Source organism: Rhinatrema bivittatum, chromosome 5 (genome assembly GCF_901001135.1).
Source record: "Rhinatrema bivittatum chromosome 5, aRhiBiv1.1, whole genome shotgun sequence".
Classification (NCBI taxonomy): Eukaryota; Metazoa; Chordata; class Amphibia; order Gymnophiona; family Rhinatrematidae; genus Rhinatrema; species Rhinatrema bivittatum.
The window spans coordinates 365,930,214-365,952,656 of NC_042619.1; the positions used below are offsets into that span (position 1 = coordinate 365,930,214).

General features: G+C 41.7%; 1 protein-coding gene across 1 annotated transcript in view; it reads left to right on the forward strand.

The window, feature by feature from the left end:
- VWA3B (von Willebrand factor A domain containing 3B) overlaps positions 1–22,443 on the forward strand; it is a 632,585-nt gene that overhangs the window by 122,703 nt on the left and 487,439 nt on the right. The window contains exons 9-10 of the mRNA XM_029603312.1: positions 12,651–12,767; positions 19,486–19,685. Coding sequence (XP_029459172.1) covers positions 12,651–12,767; positions 19,486–19,685 — 317 coding nt within the window. The remainder of the gene's footprint in view (positions 1–12,650; positions 12,768–19,485; positions 19,686–22,443) is intronic.

Genomic DNA, 22,443 nt, shown 5'->3' on the forward strand with positions numbered 1-22,443 from the left:
ACACGACAGAACACTTATCTTAAATTTGTAGTCGCCATTTGTACTGTGCGTTTGATTGGTCTGTCGTTAGTCAGACCCGAGGGATCTAGTCACTGCCGCCAACGCGGCCGGCGTTTCGCCAAAATTGCTGCTTCAGGGCGGACTCTAAATTTGAACAACACATGAAATTTAAATCATTGCATCGTCAACAAAACCATTTTTAACAAGAAAATGTATTCAGATTACTTACAATTCATGAGGAGAAAACTCCTTCTACAAAGATAGGGTTCTGACAAACTAATTTTTTTAAAAATGGCCACGCTTGTTTTAAATCGCCAATTGGCTTAAAAAACACCAATGAATGTTGACTGATAATTCCTAACAATGTACTGACGTCATTTTTAGCGTGTGCAGCAGTAATGCGAATGGCGGTGCAATGTTTAATGTGATCCAAGGAAATTTTTATGAAAAACTGTTGTCTGTATTGTATAACATTTTTATGCCTTTAATGTCAACAGGAAATCATAATATGAATGGAGCAACCGTACCCAAATTGTAATCATAAAAAATCTTAATGAATTAGACTATTCCATTCTATTTTTGAATTTAAACCTAATGGTTCTTCAGATTTTAACTTAAAAATCCATTCTTGTTCTTTCTTATATAGATGTCTTTCCCTGTCACCTCCTCTCGGATCACGTTTTATGTGTTCCAAAACAAACCATTTCAACATCTTGACATCATGATTTTCATGCAAACAGTGTGCTACTATTGGAGCTGTCATTTTTTATTTTTCAGGCAGCTTTTATGTTCCCCTATTCTTACTTTGAAAGATCTTTTAGTTTGTCCCACGTAAATTTTATCACAAGGGCATTGTATGATGTAAATCACATGATCTGTTTGACATGTTGTGAAGCTTTGCAACTTGTATTTGTGTTGTGTTTGAATACAAATATATTCTTTGAGCTCTGTAGTTTGATCGCAAATTTTACAGTGCCCACATTTGAAATGACCCAACGGTATTGTGCCATCAGTAGATCGTGGATGTGGATTCTCTCTCAATGTAGACGGACTTAAAATTTCTTTCAAGTTTCTTGATCTTGAGTATGTTGCCCTAAATTCCATGTTTTCCATACCTGGTATCATGTTGATGAGAAACCAATGTTGACACATGGTTTGCACGATTTTTCTTGATGACGGTGAATATTGCGTTACACAAGTGATCATATTTGCATCTTGAGATTTAGATTGAGGTGTGAGTAGTGCTTCACGATCATAATACAATGTACGTTTGAATCCTGTCTTGATGCATTTACTGGGATAGCCTCTGTTTTTCAAATCACTTTTTAATTTTTCAGATTGTTGTCTATATAATGATATGTTGGAACAATTGCGTTTGTATCTAAGAAATTGTGAAAAAGGAAGGCTGTTTTTCAGTGGCATTGGATGTGCACTATTGAAATGTAGCATTGTGTTAGTCTGTTGGTTTCTTGAATTCGCTGGTGATAATTTCACCACTGTCCTTTTTCTTAAAAGAACGTCCAAAAATGAAATTTCAGTAGAGTTATAATGTAATGTGAACTGGATTTTGTCATCACAAGTATTGATCCACTTCTCAAAGGAATGCAACTCATATTCAGTTCCTCTCCACAAGATGAAAATGTCATCTATATAGCGTTTGTAAAAAATTATCTTAGAATCAAAAGGTGAATTATAAATCCAATCTTCTTCAAACACTGTCATAAAAAGATTTGCAATGGTCGGAGCCATTGTAGCTCCCATTGCAGTTCCGGAAATTTGTTTGTAATATTTCCCTTGAAACATGAAAAAATATTTCTTTAATGCAATGGAAGCCAGAAATTCACTGGGCACTCTGTGAGGTCTACATCGTTGGTCAAGATATAATTTGACCACCTTTAGAGCCTCATCTTGAGGAATTGATGTATACAGAGATTTAATGTCTAAAGTTACAAACATTAAATCTGTGACGTTGATGGTTAAATTTTCTATTAAATTGAGAAAGTGTGATGTATCTCTTATATAAGATGAACAAAGAGGAACAAAATGTTTCAAAAAACAATCAATGAACTGTGAAAGAGGCTCTAATAAAGATTGGTTAGAAGAAATTATTGGCCTTCCAGGCGGTTTATCAAGTGTCTTATGCACTTTAGGTAATACATATATTGTAGGTATTCTTGGATGTTTTACATTTAAAAAATTATATTCTTTATCTGTCAAGAAACCTGCATCTTTACCTAAATCTATCAGTTTTTTAATTTGTTTTTGTAACTGAGTAGTTGGATTCGTTAATTTAATATATGTATTCTCATCCTCAATTTGCCTTTTGATTTCATCAACATAATCTTCTCTGTTTAATATAACTACAGAACCTCCCTTATCAGCCTGTTTAATGATGTAGCCATTGTTGGCCATTGAATGAAGCAAGGTACAGGCTTTTTGATTTAAATTACTGCAAAGTTTATCATTTTCCTGTTCCAATGACTGTACATCTCGTAAAACTAGTTTGTGAAATGTAACTATCAAAGGATGTATAGGTCCCGGTGGTAACCATGATGATGGATTTTGGTTACACTAGCATCAGAACTGGTAATTTCATTATTATGAAAACAATTTTTTAATGTTAATTTTCTGATGAATCATTGTAAATCAATTCTAAACAGGAACAGATTATATTTCTCTGTTGGAACAAATGAAAGTCCCAGTCCCAGGATCTTTTCTTCTTCCTCAGTAAATGAATAGCTGGATAAATTTATCACTGCTTTTTCTTGCTCCTTGTCATTCCTCTTGACCGTGTGGTGATGGAAAGTCCTGATTGATTCCTGTTTTTCCATCCTGTTCTTCCTTTTCTTGTTGGATAATTGGTTGTCTCTAAAAAATCATTGTCTGCAGTTTGTTTTTCTTGGTCTTCCTCATCAGAGGAACTTCCTGATGAAGTGTTGAATGCAACTTTTCGTTTTCTGTCTTTAGGTTGCATCCAGTTGTAAATGCTACCTTGTTTGTAGTCTTGTTCATCTCTTACAAATTTGGAGAGTTTATATTCGCTTAGTTCTTTTTTAAAATTATCAACTGATTTTTGTAAATCAGAAAAACTACGCTCAAAAGCCTCTGTTTCTGTTTTTAAAGTGACCAATTTCTCATCCAACTCAGTTCTCAACTGATTGCATAAGATGTGTGATGATTCTATAATTAGGACCATCAGGTCCAGGGAACACTTATTGAGTATGGAGTTCCATTTTTCTAAGAAATCTTGATCTTCAACAAAAAGTTTGGGTTCTTTCTGGATCCTGAGACCTCTAGGTATCCGTTCATGTTTACAATATTCTATGAGTGATACCATGTAGTTCACTTCTTGTGATGCGTTTAGAAAGTGCCAATAAATCTGACCAAGTGCTAGAAGTAGTATTGAAAGTAGTGTTGGAAAATAATGATGTGGTATTTAATAGATTGGTTACAAGACCAGTGATTGGACCAATTGGCCATTAGAAGTTTCTGTTGGTACAGATCTCCTGCCAATACTGAGGTCTTATCTCTATACACAAGATTATAAATTGTTCATAATTTTATTATACACATTTTCTTGACATATCTGTAGCCTATCATTTCTTACATAGTTAGAGAATGAGTTCTTTAGCCAGATAGACTTGGGGGTCTCCGCCTTCTACTTTTGGGGGTGAACAACATGGGATGGGCTTCTGATAGGCAGTTCTAAGTGACTCAAACTTGCCACTGTCAGAGAAAGGATTCTAGGCTTGATAAACCATTGGTCTGACCCAGTTTGGCACTTCTTATGTTCTTAAATAGGGAAAATATGCAGAGGCATGTCTTTTGGGAATGCATTCTAAAACAGGTTTGCAGAAGGGGGCGGTGAGTTCTTGTATCACCTATTGAGTAAATGTTGTGCCTCCATATACTTATCCCACTTGTTGCAATGCATATGTGTGTGTTGGGAAGGGGGGCACATAGTCTGTAGGATGTCTGGAGGTTGGGTATGGATGTGTGTGTGTGTATGTAGTGGGAGAATGTGTATAAAGAGGAGGATGTGTGTGAGTGGGGGGGGGGTTGTGTAAAGGGTAGTGTGGGAGGGTTGATTTAGGAAGTATCAGGGAAGGTGTATGTATGTCTGTGTGTTTTATGTGAGGCCTTAAATAGGATTGTGGTATTTACGGAAATCAGTTAAAAGCAATTTAATTCTGACAAGCGCCCTATTTCAAAAGCCCTTCTTTTACCACCACTTTATGTAGCTTGGCCCAGAGCAAGGCAGGCGGAGAAAGAGAGAGAGACAGGGGAACAAAATCTGAATCAACATCCTGATATGTTCAGTTATCATAAATTATTCTGCGGTAAATTCAAACTTTCAAAAGAAAGCAAGGAAGAGTGGACTCCCTAATGCTAAACAAAATTGTTTTCTTTCTATTTGCAAGGTCAAAGCGAAAGGTGTTACATTTTATGGAGGAGAAGTAGACATAAACACACAAACACACACGGATTGTGGGAAATCTCAGATGTCTGCGTTTATGCTTGGGGCCTGGGATATGCGTGTAGGTATGTGGGTTTGTATGAGCTAAGTGTGTGGGGTGTTGGGGGAGGTGTGTATGTGGGGGTGTGGCTTGAGAAGTGTCAGAGATGATGTTTGTATGTATTTGCATATCTGTGTGTATAGATCTGTTTAGGTGGGTCTGTGGTGTTTATGGAAGGCAGTTACAGGCAGTGTAATGTTCCCCCACCCTGCCCCTTCTGTAGCTTGCCTCAGAGCAAGACAGGCAGATAGTTAGACAAGGGAAAAAAAACTGATGCAATATTCCAATATGCTCAGTTACCACAAACCATTTTGGTATAAATTAAAACTTTAGAAAGCAAGCAAAGTTACTGGATACAAATATACACATTCGGGAGAGACTGAGTGATCAGTTTAGGGGACACTGAGGGGTCAGTACTGGAATATTCAGCCGATTTTGCCATGTGTATGGACTGTGATGTATGGGGGGGGGGGGGGATGGGTGGGGAGGGGGGGAGGGGTTTCCACTACGTTTCCACTATGTTCTAATGGTTTCCATTATGTGCTAATGTTTTCCACTATGTTATCATGTTTTCTCATGTTCTGTGTTTTCTTGTAAAATTATAATAAAGAAAGAATTAAAAAAAAAAAAGAAAGCAAGCAAAGAAGAGTGGGCTGGCCCGTTCTAAATCAAATTGGTTTCTTTCTGTGTACTGGATCCTAGCCTCTGTCATTTCTTGGTTTCAGCTGGAATTGGGCTAATAAGTGACCTTTGCTCGCACAATATAGGCACAAGCCTAATTGCCTGTGGTGGAGTCTCTGCTTGGGAGCTAGATGGCTGTGGCCCAGCTGCATAGATTCTTTGAATGAACCAGCAGAGGGAGGAGCATGTACCAGTGGTGCCACGAGTGCTGGAACTGGGGTGCCAACATAATGGCTCTACAGGTTGATTGATCCTCTCTCATCTGTTGTTGGAGGCAGCGGTCAATCTTGCCATCAGTTCAGTGAGACCTTCCAAGGTCATAGAGAGGTCTTGGGCCACTAGCTCATCTTTGATCCTGGGGGACACGCCCTCCAGGAAAATGGTGCGAAGACAGTCGTCCCGCCAGTTAAGTTCCATCGCCAGGGTCTGGAACTTGATGATGAATTCTGCTAGGATCCAGGTGCCCTAGCACAGGTGGAGAAGCTCTGATCCCATAGTGGCCAAGCAGCCCAGCTCTTCAAAGACCATTTTGAAAATGGCAGTAAACTGCAGCAGGTCATGTAGCAGGGCATCTGTATGCTCCCAGAGGGGAGGTGCCCAAGCCAGAGCCTTGCCATCCAGGAGGGAGAGAATATATTTGGTCTTCACCACATCTGAAAATATGAATGCCTATAGTGTAAAGGACATATAGCACTGGTTCAGGAACCCATGGCATTGTTTAGAGTCCCCGGCGTGTGAGGTGAAGCTGGCAGCTGCTGTATGGGACGGGTAGGTGCGGCTGAAGCTGCGGTCGCATCCAGCTGGGTGGAGAAGCATTCCATTGATAAGGCCAAAACCTCCAGAAACTTCTGTTGTTCCTGTAACTTGTGAGTGAGGCCCAGAATGGCCTGCAAGGCTGTGATGTCTGCCGGGTCTATGGCTTCGGCAATCTGTTATGGGCGTGAACTCTTAGACCGAAGTGTAGTTGGCATAACCTGCAAAGTGGAGCCCTGCAGGTCCCCACCATCGGCAGGTGGAGTTGGATGAGACAGAGGCCCAATTGTATTTATTGGGCCTCTGTCTCATCCATTATTGGGTAATAAAAACATTTATTACCCACCCTTCCTACAGTAGGAGCTTTGCCTATACTTTTCCATGTTCCCCCTTAGGTTGAGCCCTCGGATGCTAGTGCCAGCAGATCTTAGGTAGGGACAGAAGATCTGTGGAAGAGGTTGAGGCGAGCAGGAGCTGTTGAAGTCAGGCTCAGATCAGGGCAGGTAGCTGTACAGGACCACTGAGTTGGATTGGGGCTTATTTTCTGCCTAGCCATCTCCCTCCCCAGCAGGTTGAGCCCTTGGATTCTAGGGGTGGATAGGGCTTAGCTTCAGTGGCTGAACAATATGATGTGATCTGGGCAGGCTGGACAAAGCTAGGCAGGTTTGATGCAACTTGGACTGGCTGGATGAGGCTGGGTAGGCAGGATAAGCTGAACCTGGTGGGCCATGCTGGATAGGCTGAACAGGGCAGGTAAAGATGGAACTGAGGTCAGGCACAGGCTGGACATTGTGGGCAGAGACAGACTGGAAATAGAGATGTGGGTACTAGAATAGGGAAGGAGCTGAGGAGTACTGGAACAGGCAAGGAGTTGTAGACTGGATACTGGAATAGGATGGTAGTGGGATACTAAACAAGGGCTGGAACTGGATACAAACATAGGCTGGGCAGGATACTGAGCATAGACTGGGACTGGATACAGACACAGACTTGGGCAAGGCAAAGCAGGGAATGGATGCTAGGGACTGGACTGGGCAGGGCACAACAAGACCAGCAAGAACAGGACTAGACAAGGCAAACAAGATCAGGACCGGACAAGTACTAGACAAGGATAACACTAAACACTGAGGCAGCAGTACAAAAGGCCCATAGGCCACTAAGCATAAGCCCGGAGGTCACAAGGCAAAGTAAATCTGAGTAGGCCACAGAGCAAGGTCTAAGGTAAGAGTAGGCCCAAATGCCACAAGGCAATGTAAGGCCTGAATAGGCCACAGAATAAGGTACAAGGTAACAGCCTAGAGGCCAGAAGGCAAGGAGAGGCCTAAATAGGCCACAAGACAAGGTGTAAGGTACAAGAAAGCCCGGAGGCCATAAGACATGGAGCAAAATAAGAGTGGCCAAGTGAGAGAACCAAGGGTGACTCCATAAAGAGGCATCAAGGTACTGGCAAGGCTGGATTAAATAGTGCAAGGATTTCTAAATCAGATGGCCAGTGAGGAGGTGGCTCAGACAGCTGGAAGCAGAGCTCGCTGGAGGCCTTTGCTGGTAGGGAGGTGTCATTGCAGGCAGAAGCAAGGCACGGTGAGGCAGGCAGGCTGTGCAGAAAGGAACTGTGCATTTATAGCTATAATTTGAGTTACTCTTCCCCAACTGCATCACTTTGCACTTGACTATGTTAAATTTAATTTCCCATTTGCATGCCTAGTCTTCCAGTTTTGCAAGGTCTTCTTTGAATTTCTCACAATCCTCATGTGATTTAACAACTTTTAATAATTTTTGTCTTCGACAAATTTGATCACCTCACTCATTGTTCCCATTTCCAGGTTGTTTATAAATAAATAAAATGCGGTGGTCCCAGACCAGATTCCTGGGACACTCCACTATTCACCTTTCTCCATTGGGAAAATTGACTTTTATCTCTACTCTCTGTTTTCTAACTTTTAACTAGTTCTCAATCCATAAGACACTGTTCCCTTCCCATAACTTTTTAATTTCCTAAGAAGTCTCTCATTAGGAACTTTGTCAAATGCTGTCTGGAAATCCAGATACACTATATCCCTGGCTCACCTTTATCCACATTTATTTATGCCATCAAAAAAATGTAGCAAAGTGATGAGGCAAGACTTCCCTTGGCTAATTCCATATTGGTTTTGTCCCATTAAACTATGCCTATCTGTATGTTCAGCAATTTTGTTATTTATATAGTTTCTACCATTTTGCCTGGGTCAGATGTCAGACTCACTAGTCTGTAAGTTTCCTGGTTCACACATAGATCCCTGTTTAAAAATTGAAATTACATTGGCAACTCTCCAGTCTTCAGGTACCATAGATGATTTTAATGATAATTTATAAATTACTAATAGCAGGTCTGCAATTTCATTTTTCAGTTTTTTTTCAGCACATTGGGATGTATAGCATCTGGTCTAGGTGATTTGCTACTCTTTAGTTCGTCAACTTGCCCTATTTCATCTTTCACATACTATTTGAAAGTGTAAATAACCATTCTATATTTACCTGTTCTGTTCTACTCATGGTTTTATAAACCCTATCATATCTTTTCTTTAAGCTGATGAGCCCTAACCTGTTTATCCATTCTTCATAAGGGAACCATTTCATTCCTTTTATCATTTTTGTTTCTGTTGTGCTTGGTGGTCCGTGGACTGCTCCCGCAGACCACCACACTCCTTGCCGGGCTGTTCCCGCTGGCTCCCAATGCAGCCTCCTGCCTCTGGACCTCCTTGCGGTGGGATGCCGTGTTCTGATGTGATGAAACACCACCAGTGCTTCTCGTGGCAGGATGTTGCCAGTGATGCCAAGTCACTCTCCTCCCTAGGCATGCGCATGCCCGACCTTTCCCCATTTAAAGGGCCCACTGCGGGAAAAGGCCAGCAGCACCTCCCAACGACATCACATGCTAAGGCCTGTAAAAAGCCCTTTCTGTCCCTCAGCAACAGGTCCAGCTACGCTTCATAGTGCGTGTTGCTTCCCAGCATCTCGTCTTCATTCCAGGCTTGTCCTGCTTGTCTTCAGTTCCAGTCCAGCCTGTCTTCAGTTCTGGCTCCGTTTGTCTTCATTCATGCTGTCCACTTATTCTTATCCTTGCCTGTCTGCCCTGCCTATCCATCCCTCTTGTCTCCCCTTGGGACAGATGCCTGGTTTGACCTCGACCTTGGATCTCTGATATGCTTGACTGCTGCCTGCCTCTGACCATTGCCCAGAAAACAATACACTTGACCACTGTCTGCCTTGAAGCATTGCCTGGATCACTGATACATCTGATTGCCGCTGGCCTATGACCCAGCTTACCATGGACCTCTCCTGCCATCAGTAGAGACCTCACCTAAGTCCTGCTGGCCCCGGCACCCAAAGGCTCAACCCTAGGGAAACGAGGGCTGGTATAGGTGAAGGTCCTGATTAGTCTCTTGTTCACCTGGGTTCGCCTACCAATGGTGGGAACCTGCAGGGCTCCTCCCTTCAGGTATAGCCAATCCTGCCTCAGCCCAAGGGTACAAAGTTACAACAGTTTCCCTTCTCTGTACCTTTCCAGTTCTACTATAACTTTGTTGAGCTAAGGCGACACTCAAGGTGCAGCTGCACCATAGAGCTATACAGAAGCATTAGGATAGCCACAGTGTTCTTCATTCCTTTCAGAATAATTCTTAACATTCTATTTCCTTTTTTCACCACCATTGAATACTGAGCTTTCAACATATTGACTACAATGACTCCAAAAACCCTTTCCTTGGTGGTGACTCCTAATACAGAATCCAGCATTATGTAACATATAATTAGAATTATTTTTCTCTCTATATGTCATTTTGCATTTGTCTTCATTAACTTTCATCAGCCATTTAAATGCCCAGTTCCCCCGTCTTGCAAGGTCTTCCTGCAGTTTCTCAAAGTCTGTTTGTTTTTTAACACTTTAAATATTTTTGTGTCCTCTACAGATTTGCCCACTTAACTCTTTCCTCCCTTTTCCGGATCATTAATGAATAACACTAGTTCTGGGACAGACCACTGGGGCACTTCACTATTTACCTTTCTCCACTGGGGAAAAAAAGCTGGCTCAGTAACTGTAGTTATCACTTCTCTGGTAGTGGTATTTACAACATAACTGGTGCCAGCCCTGATACTGAAATGCCTCTGACCAGCAGAGGTATACAGAAGCAAGCCATGCCTTTGGCTCCCTTAATTTCCAAACTGATGTTGGATGCAGGCTCCTTTGCTTCATCCTGCCCTGCCGGCTCTTTTTCCTCTGCCAGAAGACCTGGGATTTGAAATGGTGATCTTCTGCATGCCAATGCGCAGTACTTACCACCAGTTACTGAGCCAGCCCATGCAGTCTTCTGATTGCCTTGAAGATAATGTAAACAAGCTGCATCAAGCACTCCAGAACGTCATGAGTTTCCAATTCATCCTTTCAAGAAGTCAGTGAGCTTCAGCCTTCATCGTGACACAGACAACACTGAATGATACTGTGCTAGGCAGCACAGTATCATTCAGTACCTTATCCCTCTCTGCCAAATTAACTTCTTTAGATTAAAAGCGAATCTAAAAGTAAAAAAACAAAAACACAAGGAAAAAGTAGCACATCACACAATACAAATCTTGGTATATGTTACATCTGATCCTGCATCAAGATGCTGTGGCAAGAATGAAAAAATTCAGCTATTGATGAACACTCAGAATGAATAATGAGATGGAAGTACTGTTATATAATACTTCTGACAATGTCTCTACTACTTCAGATCAACTGCTTCTAGAATATCCGCTGTCTGGCAACAATGAAAATTAACCCATCCAAAATTTGCCATGTAAACACAATTTTGATTTATTTATTTAAGCATCTAGACTGACATTCCCAGTTCAAGGATCACCTATGGTGGTTTGCAACATAATTATTAAACAAAATAACACGCTTCAAACCAAATGAAACGCAGTGCAATACGACAGGCAACGCACAAAATATGAAATAGGTAAAAATAAGCTACAAAAGGTCATACGTTATATATTGATCACAGCAAAAAGCCCATAATTACAGAGCATAACACAGAAGAGAGCAAATTCAAACATTACAATAAAAAGCATTACACAATGATATAAAACAGAATTGTAATTAGAATTAAATAAGGTCCCAGGCACAGGCAAATTACAAAAGGAAGTCTACTCTAGTTAATGTCCAATTCCAAATTGAAACATGCATAAGGCAATAGAAAATAGTCAGAGTGAAAGTATTAAAACCAAAATATATCGGCTATAGATTATGCCATATTTTCCTAATCTATGGTAAAGATTTTAAGTGGCAAAAGGTGAAAGGAAGAGCCACATTTTAGTTAACTTCAGTAACTGAAAAAGGCCTGAGATTTGATGCAGATCTCAGGGCAGAAGATTGCACAGAGATGGAGCAGCTACAAAAAACACTCGTTTTTTTTGGTACTCATTAATTTAGATTCTTTTTGAGATGGAATCCTTAGAAAAGCTTCCAGTTCTGAACTTAAAGATCTTCCTGGCACTACCTAGCTAGTTCTTTTAACTAGAATGGACCTATATCACTGAGTGCCTTTATTCTCAGGAAAAATGACTTGAAGTGGATTCTGGACAGAGCAGGTAACCAGCGGAGTTTGTTCCATAGAGGAGTTATAGGATGTCAGTATTGAGGGGTTGAGAGTCAGCCGCACAGCATCAACGTGCATACCTTTATGTGCATGTAAAAGGAGCGACCCTGGGAATGTATTTTGGTCAGGAGAGTGAAAGATACAGGTAGAATGTGGTATTTTCAAATCCATAGTAAACTTTATCCTCCCAGTTCCTCCACCTGCAAAAAAAAAAAGAGCTGCATATGCGCATTATGCGTAGTTAAGTGAATCTTCAAAGATAAGCCATGCAAGTATTTTCAAAAACCTGTTTGTCAGATCTATAGGTAGATTTGTACCTGCACACTTTGCATCTAGGCAGGCTATTGAAAATTGACCCCCTCCAAGGAGAGGGAATGGCATTCAGGAACAAAGATGTCATCCGTCTACTGCATAAAGAAGCCTATATTTGCATGTTTCCCATCCACACAAAATAGGAAAAACCCTTTTAATTTAATTTGTAATCTATAGCCCACTCTTCCACGAGAAACACCATATTCCAGGTGGATTGCACACAAATTAAAAATACATCAGGCCCAAAGGTTTCATCAGGATATGTTGGTGTATGGGGTTTGCATTTGCACAAATTTGTAGGTTGTGGTATCTTTTTTTCAGACCCACATAGGACTTATCCAAAGACAATGCAGTAAATGACCTTTTTAGGCCACATGCAGTGCTTGTTCAGACATTTGGATTTGGATTATTCTAATGTCAGTTCAACAAAAGATACCATAACCTGCAAGGTATTTCTTTTTTCACATAAATTTGGCACTAGGGTATTAGTTTTGGGTGCGCATCCTGAAAGAGGATAGTGAACGTTAGAAAAGGTATCAGAAAGAGCTGCTTAACTAAAGGGGGGAATGAAGGGGCTTACATATGCTAAAATAATGTCCATGCTGGTGCTATTTATGCTAGAAAACAGTCATTTGAGGGATTGAATTTACACTCTACAAATGCATCAGAATCTCACAGGCCATCAAGAGCAATAGAAATAATCTGTAACTCCCATCTAACCTGCTAAAATTCTGTCCACTGTAACCAGTATTTGCTGTGCATTTGTTCCCAGGAGCCGGTGTCAGAGAAGATGTGTTCCTGATTTGGAAGGAGTTGGAGGAAGCCAAGAAAATCCTAAAGGAGGTGCAGGGTATTGCCAACGAGTCTCCTCTGTCTTCAGCTCTAGAAGGTAAGGCATATGCTCCTGTGTGTCGTAACTAATCATATTTTTATAATTCATTGGGTTATTTTCCCTGCGATAATGCAGAATTCAGTAGAGTTTTGGTTTTGAGGAACTAATTTACAGTACAAGTATTGCTTTTCTTTTCTTCATTGAAGGTAGTATAATGACTCTGAGAGGCTTCTACGAAAACTAAAAAGTCATGGGATAGGAGGCGATGTCCTTTCATGGAATACAAACTGGTTAAAAGACAGGAAACAGAGTATGAATAAATGGTCAATTTTCTCAGTGGAAAAGGGTAAACAGTGGAGTGCCTCAGGGATCTGTACTTGGACGAGTGCTTTTCAATATATATATAAATGATCTGGAAAGGAATACCATGAGTGAGGTTATCAAATTTGCAGATGATACAAAATTAATCAGAGTAGTTAAATCACAAGCGGACTGTGATACATTACAGGAGGACCTTGCAAATCTGGAAGATTGGGCATCCAAATGGCAGATGAAATTTAATGTGGACAAGTGCAAAGTGTTGCATATAGGGAAAAATAACCCTTACTGTAGTTAAACGATGTTCGGTTCCATATTAGGAGCTACCACCCAGGAAAAAGATCTAGGCATCATAGTGGATAATACTTTAAAATCGTCGGCTCAGTGTGCTGCAGCAGTCAAAAGGGCAAACAGAATGTTGGGAATTATTAGAAAGGGAATGGTTAATAAAATGAAAAATGTCATAATGCCTCTATATCGCTCCATGGTGAGTCTGCGCCTTGAATACTGTGTGCAGTTCTGGTCGCCGCATCTCAGAAAAGATATAGTTGCGATGGAGAAGGTACAGAGAAGGGCAACCAAAGTAAGAAAGGGGATGGAACAGCTCCCCTATGAGGAAAGGCTGAAGAGGTTAGGGCTGTTCAGCTTGGAGAAGAGACGGCTGAGCGGGGATATGATAGAGGTCTTTAAGATCATGAGAGGTCTTGAACGAGTAGATGTGACTTGGTTATTTACACTTTCAAATAATAGAAGGACTAGGGGGCATTCCATGAAGTTAGCAAGTAGCATATTTAAGACTAATCTGAGAGAATTCTTTTTCACTCAACGCACAATAAAGCTCTGGGATTTGTTGCCAGAGGATGTGGTTAGTGCAGTTAGTGTAGCTGGGTTCAAAAAAGGTTTGGATAAGTTCTTGGAGGAGAAGTCCATTAACTGCTATTAATCGTTTACTTGGGGAATAGCCACTGCTATTGATTGCATCAGTAGCATGGGATTTTTTGGTGTTTGGGTGATTGCCAGGTTCTTGTGGCCTGGTTTGGCCTCTGTTGGAAACAGGATGCTGGGCTTGATGGACCCTTGGTCTGACCCAGCATGGCAATTTCTTATGTTCTTATGTTCTAATGGACTACACTACATAGGGAAAAAAAATCATCAACACAAAAGGATAAGGTTTTGACTTGTGCTTCAGCTTTTCCCTATGGCTCGTCTTCGGAATGTTCAGGGGCAGGGCTCACGCTCTCTGAATGGGGGAGGGCAGGGTGGGTAACTAAGTGAAGCTTTTATAGTGATTCTTAGAGGGTAATTTTCAAAAAAGACATAAAGATGTGTGCCCGATCGTTTTAACGATCGGGTTCGGCTGGGGGAGGGGTCGCTCCCAGACCCCCACTGGACCCCCAGGGACTTTTGGCCAGCGTTGCCAAAAGTCCAGCAGGGGTCCGGGAGCGACCTCCTGCACTCTGGCCGTATTGCCAGTATTCAAAATGGCGATTTCCCCCCTCCCCCAGCCGAACCCAATCATTAAAACGATCGGGCACACGATTCACATCCCTAATGGACAGATGAGATATTTATAATAACTGATGTCTTAAACAGGGGTCAGAAAACAGTGTACAAGATACAAGATTATGGTGAGGAAACCATTCAAGGTTCTTTTTATCCCAAAGAATTATAGAAAGTCATCCCTCAACAGGACAGAATATACCACGTTGATAAGGTTCTAAAGGTAAAAGGGAGAAGTAAGAACAAGCAGTGCTTTGTGAAATGGCGAGGATGGCCCGAAAAATTTAGCAGCTGGTTAAAAGCATCAGAGATTCAAGACATTTGATTTGAAAAGGCCTTGTATCATAAAAAGAAAAAAATGAATGAAGGGGGATTTTACATAATGCTGCCTAGTAACGCCTCTGTGAGAATATTTCCACAAAACACCAGCTCTAATTTTACCACACAATTAGCTAGACCTTTGGACCTACAGGGGCCGTGGGAAGTGGGTCTGGTGGAAATACAGTACCCGAACACATGGGATAATATTAAAGAAGACCATAAGTATGTTATCACCACGGGTGAAGGAAGCACGGAGCATCACTTTGTTGTACAAAGAGGGTATTATGCAACCGTTCAAAACCTGACGGACCAAATGAACCACGACATGAGCAGTCTCCTCAAACCCATGGCACCACGAATCATCTATGACCCCAATATCCGAAGAATCAAATTAAAATCAGAGGACAATGCCGTAATTTCTGCAGGGGGTGACTTAGCGACCATTTTGGGGCTAAAAGCTAAAGCGAATACGAAGTGCTCGCTATTTCCAACGGATATCACAGGAGGGTTTAATACCCTATACTTGTATACGGATATCGTAGAGCACCAGCTGGTGGGATACCATTTTGTGCAGCTACTTCACTGTGTTCCCGCTAAAGCGGGTAACGACGAGTTTATCACCTTCACTTATGATAAACCGCATTATGTTCCTGTGAACAAGCAGCACATAGACACCATAACATTTGAAATAAAGACGGGCCAGAACCAACACGTCTCATTTCGCTATAGGAAAGTGATCCTTAAGCTACATCTGCGACCCCGGAAAACTATTTTTTAAAAATTGTTGTGGTTAAAGACTACAGGGACCCTGGCGCATACAGAAATTACTATGCAGCACAGGCCGGTGAAGGCCTTTCGGGGTATTACGGCGCTCCGGTCATGTACGGGGCTGGGGTAGGCGGTGTTTTTCGTAGTCTCTTTAGAAAAGCAATACCTCTTTTGAGAAGGGGTTTTGAGATTGTTAAACCTCATTTGAAAAGTGCAGCAAACAACATCGCCAAAGATGTTATGGGCCGTGTCACAACGGCCGTTCTGAATAAAATGAACAATAACACAGAGCAGGAGGGGTCAGGGTTAGTGGTTATTAGAAGAGCTGTTAAAAGAAAGAGAACCAATCAACAGGGGCCTCCTGAATCTTTCTTTTAAAACAAAGAAGACCAAACTGGTCAAGTCTCAAAAGACTAACCGCAAGGCTAAGAAGAGAAACCTCTCCGCCAAGAAGCAAGATATATTCTAAAAACTATGGCTTTTGTACATCAGGGGTCTGAAGAGTGCTTGAAATCAGAACTGGATCTGTTTCAACTGGCCCCCACACAAACCAGCATAGAAAAAAGTATTTATGTGGAGATTCCGCCATTATTTGCCTTGTCAGAAACAGCCCCTTTAGATTTTTATATAGCCGGACATGGCAAGGATTACCTGGATTTGAACAACACGTTGCTGTACCTGACCTGTAAAATCGTGAACGAAGATGGGTCCGATCTTGATGTAGGGGCCAAAGTAGCTCTCGTGAACTATCCAATAGCCTCTATTTTTAGCCAGCTGGATGTCCCTCTCGGAGATAGACTCATTAGTCAGAGCAACAACTGTTACCCTTGCAGAGCCCTCATAGAACTGCTTCTCAATTATGGTGAGGGTTCTTCTCAAAACACAGTTTACAAGCGGTCTGTTTTATAAAGACACAGCCGGAAACCATGGAGTGAGAGACGAGGGGTCCCGTAATAAAGGTTTTACCGAAAGAGCTGTTTTTACAGCCGTTAGCCATAAAGTAGAGCTTCTGGGACATTTACATAGCGATCTGTTTTTTCATGAAAAGCTGCTCATAAGTGGCGTAGATGTGAAAATTAAACTAACGCGGAACAAAGATACGTTCTACTTAATGAGCGGAGATGCCAATGAGAGGTACAAACTCCTTATTTTATCTGCAGCCCTCTTTGTAAGGAGAATGAAAGTGTCCCCGGGAGTGCACTTGGGGCATGCAGAAGCACTGCTGAGAGCTAATGTCAAGTAGTGGACCGTGTAAGTCTGAAAGTCTTTAGCATATCAGCTGGCGCCTGTGTGACTAACCAGGAAAACCTCTTTTTGGGACAATTACCCAAAATTATCATATTGGGCTTTGTGGATAATGACGCTTTCAGCTGTAATTACTCTAAAAACCCCTTCAATTTTAAACATTATGATATTATCTTTGCTGCACTGTATGTTGATGGTGAGCAAGTTCCAGGGAAACCTCTCCAACCGGATTTCGATAATGGCTGTTGTATCAGAGAATACATGTAAGCTGGTTCAAGTGACGGGTAAACATTTGAAAGACAGTGCTCTCTTGATTGATCGTCAAGAGTTTTACCAAGGTTATACCTTACTGGCCTTTGACCTATCACCCGACCAAGAGTGCATGGACCACTACTCTTTGATTAAAACCGGTAATCTGCGGGCTGAAATCCGTTTTGCCATCGCTTTGCCACACACAGTGAATATGATTGTGTATGGTGTCTTTGACAACATGATAGAAATTAACCACAGAAGGAACGTCCTTTTTGATTATCTATTTATTTATTTATAAATAACTTTTCTATACCGAAGTACAAATAACAGAGTTAATCTATGATGATGAACACTGTCCAGATCTTCCGTATTTTAAAGAAGGATCCGTATGTTACAAAATCTTTTGTAGACGTCCTGCCCAGTGACTGGCTGTCTGATGTACAAATAGAAAGGAAACCTGCAAGCTTGGTGGTAAATACCCACCCCCACGACCTTCCTGGAGAACACAGGTTAGCAATATATGTGACTGAAAACGGCACAGGAGAATTTTTTGGAATAGGAACACAGCAGCAGAAACTTTCACTACACATGGAATGTAGTTGACCCGTTGCTGAGGGGGTCTGTTTGTTGAGCGGCTGGGGTTTAAAGTCCCAACTGTGTGACATCATCTTGGCACGCCAGTGGCCGAGGTTTCCACTGTGGGGCCTTTAAGAACAGGCGCATGTCATTCACATGTGCCTAAGGGGACTGGAGGCGGCATGGCGGCAGCGTTCTCTTTGCTCTGAAGAGCAGAGTGGTGTCGGCGCGTCCCATAGTGAGTGCGCCAGCTCATGGGGCTGTCCTGCGAGCCAGCAAATGTAACACTTGGATTGTGGGGAATAGTCCTTAAGTGTTTTTTCTCTTTTCTTGTGGCTCATTTTCATAGAGTGATGGGAGGAAACCAGTTACCCAAAGAATGGGTTCTTGAATGTGGAGTCTTATCATTATCCCCTGTGTTTAATCTGTACAGACTGCCACTGTGTAGAATAAAGCAGAAACTTAAAGTGAACTATTACCTATATATGTTCAGATATAATTTCTATTGAGAAAGATCAAGGTCAGGCTGTTGAGATCCTTCATTTCTAGCTGAATGAAGTGGCTGATCAGATATCCATAAATCTGCTTAAATTAAATCCAAGTAAAACTGAGCTGCTATAGTTGAGAAACCCTGGCATGGGAAATTTAAAAATGTGTCCTGTTTTGGGGGTAGTTTTCTATTGCCTGCTGCAGAAGTGTGTAGTCTAGTGGTTGTATTAGACCCAGCATTAAATATGGAGGCACTAATTTGTTCAGCCACCAAGTCAGCTTCCTTAAGCCATATATGGTTCAGCAGCTCCATCCTTTCTTAAATGAATCCAACTTCAAACTACTGATGCATGCACTGGGGATGTCAGGTTTGGACTGTTGTAACAATTTATATGCTGGACTGCCCCTGAAGCTCATCCAAATACTTCAAATGATTCATGATGTTAAACCAGGTCACAGTCTAGAAATGAAAGAAGGGGGAAGGTTGCTCCTGTTTTTTAAGAGACTGCATTGGCTGCGGATCCAGTCTAGAGTTCCATTTAACATGTTAATGATTACTTTTAGAGCCCTTTCTGGTGCCAGCCCTGGTTATGTTAGAGACTGCTTAGAATGGTGTATGCAAGCCAGATTGTTTTGCTGCACTCAGGAACATTTGCTTAATGAACTGTCCTTAAAGAATTAAAGGCTTGATTGGGTGTGGAGATGAGCTTTTTGAAGTTGTGTGGCCTGGCCTCCACCGTTCTGGAACTCTGTGAAAGAGGATTGAGCTGAATCAGATTATATGAGATTCAGATGTATTCTTAAATCATGGTTCTTTGGATTGCGTTTTACTCTTAAGAACCTGGGTTTGGGGAGCAAATGAGGTGGCATTCTTCCATATGCTTTAATCAGTTGCCCTGGTTCTGCTAGTCAGTGCATACCTTGTTATTCTCTGTACGTTTATCCTTATTTTGTTATGATTTTATTCATATTTATTCCAGTTTTATTGTAATCAACTTGTAATTATGATTGTAGGATATGCTTTTATCTTATTTCTTGCTTTGAGTATGGATCGAGCAGCTTATAGAACCCTAATAAATTGAATTGAACCTAATATGCCTATTTTTGCCTGCCCACTGTGCTGTCATAGGTCTTACTCGATCTATGGTCTTATTCCTCCCTGTCCTCAGCTCTAAAGATCCTTTGTGTCTGTCCTATGTTTTTTGCAATATATCTCCAAGTATTGAATGATCCCGAACATAAAATGTGTATTTTTATATTGTTTTATCAATAAACTAATATTTTACATTGGTTTTTTTTTTTTTAGTAGCACTGAAGAATAGCCATCTGGTATCTCAGCCAAAGCCTGATGATTTTGTGAGCTCAAAGGAGTGGCTGCGGAAACATGGCTTAAAAGTACAGAAGCTGACGTTTTACGATGCTCTTGCCGACTGTGCCTTTCACCATAGCGAAGGTGTTGTGGATATTAAAACCAAGCCAGAGAATGAGTCTGTCCAGACTGATGCTGTAAGTACGGTCAGGCATGCCGCAGTGATCATGACCATCCTTCAGTGTTCCTGCACACGTCACATGTGGAGCCTTCAAATTCCTCTTACTTTGAACTGGAAATTTGCACTTGTAGCCAGACTCCTTTCAGTCTCCTCGCTATCTTCTTGCCTTTCTACATTTTCTTCCTTGGCACTTTGCTTCTAGAAGTCACTCCCATTCCAATCACCTTTCTTTTCATCTTTAAATCCCACCCTAAAAACCACTTTTGTTGCAAAATATTTACCATTTCCCCATGTCCTCTGCTTCTGCCTCTCTGTAGCCGTTGTGATCTACTCTCCGGTATTCCTCGCTGCTTTCCCTGCGTATCTTGTCTTTTGGCATTATATTCTTAGATTGTATTTCTTTACGAACCTTACAACCTTCTATTTCTTTGTACTTGTTTGTAATGTTGTCAATCTTGTTGTTTTTCTATAATTCTTGTGTCCATACCTGGAACCTTTTGAGTTCTGCTCACCTTGAAATGAGTGGGGGGGGGGGGGGGGTGTGTGTCAAGGTTTCACAGTAGGAAAACTCCCAGGCAACCCTGCTTTCAGGTACAATTAACCCTTTAGAGCCAGCTGCACTGAATTTAATAAAAGCTGTGAATATGCAGGCTGGCCACCAGATGGCAGTATACTAGTAAACAAGATGGGGCCGAGGAAATAAGTTGTGGTAGAGCTGCTGCGGGATTTTGCGTGTGGTATTCTGTGTTTTCCGCGCTAATCTTACGTGGGTATGTAATAATGCAGTTATTGCGCAAAAATGCACGCGTAAACTGCTCAAAAAGTCATGGCTGGTTTAGTGCTAGTCTACACTAATACCATGCAAAGGAGGTGATTACTCATGGGCAATGCAGAGAGCTGCACTGGCATTAGTGCTGGTTTTTTAAGCGGATTTTTAACGCCTGGGTCAGGGCAGGAGTTAAGTTTAAGCGTCTGAGGTTGAAACATTAAGCGGCAGAAGCCAGAAGAGAGGTTGGAGAGGGAACAGGCACATGTCAGAAATGCTGAAAGCTTTTATAGCCCCTTCCAAATCTCTGCTGCATTTCCCCCGCTCGCCAGTATCTGCCATTATAGCTCCCACGCGGTCGGTGACGGATCATGAAGGGGTTATACATTGCTCTACTCACCTTCAGTCCCACTCCTGGGCTAACTCACTATTGTCTTAAAGGCTTTCAGCCAAGAATCAATCGCAGGTCACCACATTAACGTGGATTTATGTGCAGTTTATTGCATAGGCCTTCAGCACCTATTGTACTATGCATAACTGCATGGATATTTGTTTTGCATAGATTTTCTGCATATATCTCATTTGCATGCCATCCCCTTATTACATCCTCCGGAGGCATCTGCTTGTGCCATGTGTGCTAAAAAAAAAAAAAAAAAAAGCGCTGAAAAATAGCGCCAATTTCACCGTGGGTCTTATTACATCAGGCCTAGAAACTGCAAAGTAAAGCATGCACACAGCATTAGTAACAGAAACAGACAAGCTGCTGAGAAGCAGGACACTCTGAAAGCAGAAATCAGTGAATAAACAGGAAAGCAGCAGTGGAGACAGGTCAGTAGCAGCATGGGATCTTGCCAGGTACTTGTGACCTGGATTGGCCTCTTTTGGAAACAGGATGCTGGGCTTGATGGACCCTCGGTCTGACCCAGCATGGCAAACCTTATGTTCCTTTCATGTGTGGTTTATTTCATTTCATGTAATTTATCTGAAATGAAATATGATTAAATAAACAAAACAGAAAACAAAATGGAGCCTCTGTTCCCCCCCCCCCCCCTCCCAAACTGGACAAAACCCAGCACCCCCAAAATTAAAAAGTTCAAAGCCTCCTGGGCCTGCTTCCACCTCCATTGGTCAGTATTTCAGAATGGGGCCAGCTCCCTTTTGTTGTAAATACATACAACAAGATGGCGCTCGCCTCCAGGCAAGCCAGCACCATTTTAAAATTCTGACTGGTGGCTGCTTGTGAGGAAAACAAAACAAAGTGAAAAATGAACACAATTTTATTTGTTTTTCTTTTACTTAGTTTTCCAAAACAAAATTAAATGAAACACAATTTAAGAAATACCACGCTGGGTCAGACCAAGGTCCATCAAGTCCAACATCCTGTCTCCAACAATCCAGGTCGCAAGTTCCCAGCAGATCCTCTATGTAGGATCTGCTTCCTGTAACTCACTCCCAGGGGTAGCAAAGCTTTCTTTAGTCTGTCTGTTAATAATGTTATGGACTTTTCCTCCAGGAACTTGACTCAACCTCTTTTAAACCCAGCTATGCCGGTCGCCTTGATCACATCCTCGGGCAACAGATTCCACGGCTTGATTGTGCGTTGAGTGAAAAAGCACTTTCTGTGATCTGTTTTAAACCTGCTGCTTGTTAGTTTCATGGAGCATTTCCTTATTGTAGTATTATTTGAAAAGATAAATAAGTGGCCTTTGTCCACTCCACCGCACTCTGTCATGTCCCCTCTCAGCCGTCTCTTTTCCAAGCTGAAGATTCCTAAGCTGTGTAGTCTCTCATCATGAGAGTCATTCTCTCCCCCTTATCATTCTTGTTGCCCTTTTCTACACCTTTTCTAGTTCTGCAATGCCTTTTTTGAGATGTGTGTAATGTTGGTCACTCCAAGACTCAAGGTACGTTGCACCATCGATGAGAGGCAAGTTGATAGTTTACATTTTATTCTCCATTCCCTTTTGAGTCATTCCTAACATTCTTTTTACTTTTTTGACCACCACCA